The sequence below is a fragment of the Calidris pugnax genome, unplaced genomic scaffold, assembly GCF_001431845.1.
Source record: "Calidris pugnax isolate Ruff unplaced genomic scaffold, ASM143184v1 scaffold199, whole genome shotgun sequence".
NCBI lineage: Eukaryota > Metazoa > Chordata > Aves > Charadriiformes > Scolopacidae > Calidris > Calidris pugnax.
In genome coordinates, this window is record NW_015090970.1 from 997,452 (window position 1) to 1,001,871 (window position 4,420).

Sequence of the window (4,420 nt, forward strand, 5' to 3'; positions counted from 1 at the left end):
AGCAGCCACATTCCTGAGAGGATTTCTGAGGTATAAACCTTTACATTTTTGATGCAGGATGAGGTAAATCCCGCTCGTTCTCCACCGTCAGTCTCGGCTGTCAGCGGTGTGAGGGGATTCGGGGCTCAGAACTGCTCTGCGTTACTTTTTCCAGAGGTTCTGACACATGTGTTTAAATATAAAGCAGGGAAAAAAAAAAAAAAAAAAAGCCCCCAAACTAGTCACTCTGATTTTGAAAAATAATCTTGCATTTTATTTAAGATTGGATTCCAACCACACTGGAATATTTAAGTTCAGTCACAGCTTTGCGGGAGGTCCCAGGACTCCGCGTTATATTTCTGCCCAGCTGCTTGGCTTTTCTATTTTTGTGGCAACGCTCTTGCTCTTCTCCTATTTATATACAAAAAGGCTGTAAGCAAAACCTGTTTGTTTCCCACCTTCCAGGCCATGCCCTAATCTGTTCTCAGACACCTTAACTGACCTCGCTTTGTTTGTTCTCCAGGGCTTATCTGGTAAACTTCGGTAGATCTGCATCTTACCTTTCACTTTCTGCGCCTTTTCCAAACGCCGTCTCCTCTCTGTATTTTGAGAGCACGTGCACTCTTCATGCTCTGTTTCGAACAGTTTCGGTGTAGTTGTCCAATAACTGAGGGGAAAACAGAAATCCCCTTTGGTGTCATTGTGAAATGCTGCAGTTGTCAGATCTCCGGGCCGTACGCTCTATTTAAACTCCACGCAAACAGAAGTGCTGGGTTTTCGAGGCTTTTAAAATAGCTTTTAAAAATATGTACGCCCATTAATCCACTTGGACTGGGTAAGGCCGGGGTGTACTTTCCACTAGATTCCTACACTGCTTCATCCCACGGCTCCTGCGCTGAAGATCCGTGTCAGGACAGCGATGTCCTGTTTCCTCCTTGGAGACAGCATGGCTTCGCCCAGCCAAATTAAAACAAGTGTTACTAAATTTAAGCCTCAAGCTGAACTTCGGGTTCGTAGAGGACCAGCTACATATCATGGCTGTCGCAGCTGTCTCCCTTCCACTGTGTTTTCAGCTGGTTCAGATGCCTTTGAGGATGGAAGAGGCTGAGCAGTCGGAGTTTCAGCATATGCTGATTCACTTACTGCTATTTAAGGCCACTGTTAGTATTGCTGACATAACGTTTTAGCATTCTCTCTTTTGACTCCCTGTTACTGGCTTGCTGAGCAGATTTTGGTGTCTGAAACACTGCATGAAGGACTCTGGAGCAGTTTAAGGTGATGAAACAATCTGACGGAATTGATGTTCTTGAGACACTTCCTTGAAGACGTACAGAGGTGGATGAAAATGGCTAGAGGAATAAAAAAAAAAAAGGCAATAAAAGGTTGTGGGAGGGGACCATAATGTATTACCAAATAGTAACACTGTTTTAATATATAGTTACATTTTCAAAGGGCATTTCCAAACTAGTACAGGAGCAGGGAAGAATCCTCAACTAAAGATTTAAGAATCACTGTTCTATTTTTACAGGTTATCTTATGAATGAAAGAGCTGAACAGATTGTTCATGAATTCTAGAGGGCACCTAGGTTGAAGCAATGGAGAGAATGGTACTAGTATGCATTTTATTTTTAGACTGTAAAAAGACACTGATTTCAAAGGGAAAAAATGTTCTTTCTGATTGCAGTGAGTAGCAGCAAATACAGGAGAGAAACTCTTAGCCAATTCTTAAACTTCTAATGACATGGTTTATATGAAACCTTACGGGGGGGCTGCAAGCTCCGAGCATACATAGCACTTCTTGACAGTATCTGGTACTTGTTCAGGCTCCACAGAATATACATTTTTAAGTTTTGTTTTACAAGCACTTTTCTTTGACGTGTTTTGATGGAGAACATGCACCACCAGCCTCTTTCTTGGAGGGTCTTGAAGTTTCAGTTTATTTGCTGAATCCGCCTTCTCATGTCGAATTTGCTTCACAGGAGCCGTGGAGATGTCTCGTAAGAGCCCTTTTGCCTCCTGGCTCTGTGCTATGCTCCACTGCTTCGGAAGTTACATACTTGCTGATCTCTTACTTGGAGAATCACCTATTGATTACTTCAGCAATAACTCCAGTGTCATCCTGGCCACCGCCGTCTGGTGAGTCTTTTTGCACTTCACCCGATTTATTAAGCGCGAGGCACCTTGCTCAGATTATCTGGGGAAAGAAGAGGTGGGGTGAGGTAGTCTCTGAGCCTTTTGCATTCCTAGATCTAGGCTGGGGTTTCTTGGAGCAGTTGTCCAGTGCTTTGATTGTGTGGGCCAGTCCTGTCACTGGGCATTTCTATTCATAGCCCCCGTGGCTGAATTGCAGCCAAACCGCCGGAGCAGCTTGCACCGACTGATACCGCTGAGAGCAGCAGAGGGGCACCTTTGGGGGCACTTTCTTCATCGTGTTAGTGAAACGTGCACAAATTAACCACAGCTACTCCAAGTTTAATTTCCTCAGTGCATAAGGGTTGTATATGCTTTGGCACGACAGAACCGGCGTTTCCTTCTTCTGACATAATTCAGGGTGACACCACAGCACTCTTAATCCTCTCTATGCGTCCCAGATCAGGACAAACAAATGGGTCCTTAAACTTTTCATGGTTTTGTTCCAGGTATTTGATATTCTTCTGTCCCATGAACCTCTTCTACAAGTGTGTTAGCTTTCTGCCCATGAAGCTCATCTTTGTGGCAATGAAGGAGGTGGTCAGAGTTCGCAAAATTGCAGCTGGGGTCCACCATGCTCATCACCGTTACCACCACGGGTGGTTCATCATGATGGCTACTGGCTGGGTCAAAGGTGAGACACCAGATACTCTTAATGCAGCCAGGAGGTCCCCAGCCCCCCAAGGAGGGACAGGAGAATCTGTGAATGAGGTTTAAGGTGGCCACATGGCTCGGTGCTGAGCAGGCTGGAGGGAGGATGTGGCCCAGGTGGCTTCAGGCACTCAGTTCCCTAGAACACAGGTATTTATTCCTACTCGCAGAATGGTTGTCAGTTGAGTCATCATCTGACTTTAAAAAGGCATGAACTGGAGTCACTATCAAATATGGGGTTAGAATTCAGGAATTCTTTATTCTTTCTCCTGTGTTCTATTGTCTCTGGTCTATCTTTTCAGGGGGTTTCTACTGGAACTGAAACAGCCTGGTCAGTTTGCCTTTAGCTTTTGTTTGGAGCAAGCATTTGAGCATCAGGAAATGGAACAGAGACAAATGCCCTTTCCCTTCATCAGGAAACACTTTACAGGGTCTAGAAAGTGCTTGCTCTGCTCTGTTGTTTTAGGCTAACTTCTTTTATATTTGGGAAGAATGGCATGAAACTTTTGTTCCCCTTAAGTTATCCTTATCCCTTGGGGACGTAGAAAAGGCAGCAGAGCTCTCCTCTGGTGTGGCAGTTCTGGCTGCTCACTTTTACTGTTTCACAGGTTCTGGTGTTGCCTTGTTGTCTAACTTTGAGCAACTGCTGCGTGGGGTCTGGAAGCCAGAAACAAACGAAGTTCTTCGTATGTCCTTGTAAGTAGGTAGCCTGTAAATTCTCTGTCAGACCAAAAATTTCGGGACTGGGTGCAAACCTTCAGGAAAACTTTTTTCTTTCTCTTCTAGCCCTACAAAGGCTAGTCTGTACGGCACAATCCTCTTCACTCTGCAACAAACTCATTGGCTCCCTATCTCCGAAGCCAACCTCATCTTCTTTTTCACCATGTTCATGATAGTTTGCAAGGTAAGTTCACAACAGGTTTGCTACCTGCTAAGGGGTTCTACCTTCCTGAGCCACTCCTGAGGGGACTGGGAAGATCTGCTCAGGAAATTATAGGCTAAATTCTCCATCACCTGAGCAGTACAAGGTCCTTGTGATACAGTTTTGAGTCACATACCAATAGGGACATTTATCTGGGGCAAGTGGAATGCCCCTCACTAGTTAGTATTTCATAGCTGGCATATGTGATCTCTAACTTGAAGTATTCACTGTTTCCTGGCAGGTTTTCATGACAGCAACTCACTCTCATGCCTCACCTTTTGCTCCAGTGGAAAACTGCATCTGCCCAGTTTTCTTTGGCTCGGTTTCCAGTGGACACAGTAGCCACCATCATGATCAGCACGGGGCCTCCCACGAGGTTTCCCACCCTCCACCTCCTCCTGCAAAGTCAAAAGAGGAGCTAAATGAAGGCACAAGGAAACGGAAAGCAAAAAAAGCTGAATAAAAAAGCAACCACACAGTAAATAGGCCAAGAAGATTCTTCCAGAGCTGAGTCTCAAAAGCCACCTGTGACCTCCTTTATCCTCCAGTCCTTCTCTCAGACTCCAGAGGAGAGGTGGAAGCCAGGACACTGCCCAACGGGTCCCTGAATTTCATTTGTGCTCTCTGTGCTGCTGCTTGGTCTCTGTCTCTCTATTCTGATCATATTTTCAGGGATTT

At 45.2% G+C, this 4,420-nt stretch overlaps 2 protein-coding genes across 3 annotated transcripts in view; one reads left to right on the forward strand and one right to left on the reverse strand.

The window, feature by feature from the left end:
* SMIM7 (small integral membrane protein 7) overlaps positions 1–1,156 on the reverse strand; it is a 3,941-nt gene extending 2,785 nt beyond the window's left edge. Inside the window, exons 1-2 of the mRNA XM_014952797.1 lie at positions 1,123–1,156; positions 540–611 (exon numbers count right to left, since the gene is read on the reverse strand). Coding sequence (XP_014808283.1) covers positions 540–611; positions 1,123–1,156 — 106 coding nt within the window. The remainder of the gene's footprint in view (positions 1–539; positions 612–1,122) is intronic.
* Positions 8–4,413, forward strand: TMEM38A (transmembrane protein 38A). 2 transcript variants are annotated; one of them, XM_014952845.1, is made up of 6 exons: positions 8–1,586; positions 1,959–2,115; positions 2,619–2,803; positions 3,429–3,516; positions 3,607–3,724; positions 3,984–4,413. In XM_014952845.1, the coding sequence occupies exons 2-6, from the start codon at positions 1,970–1,972 to the stop codon at positions 4,203–4,205; spliced, it is 759 nt and encodes a 252-aa protein (XP_014808331.1). In that variant the 5' UTR covers positions 8–1,586; positions 1,959–1,969; the 3' UTR covers positions 4,206–4,413. The 2 variants fall into 2 exon arrangements, with proteins under 2 accessions (XP_014808331.1, XP_014808330.1); XM_014952844.1 differs by having other exon boundaries at positions 8–2,115.
* Positions 4,414–4,420: the final 7 nt, after the last annotated feature.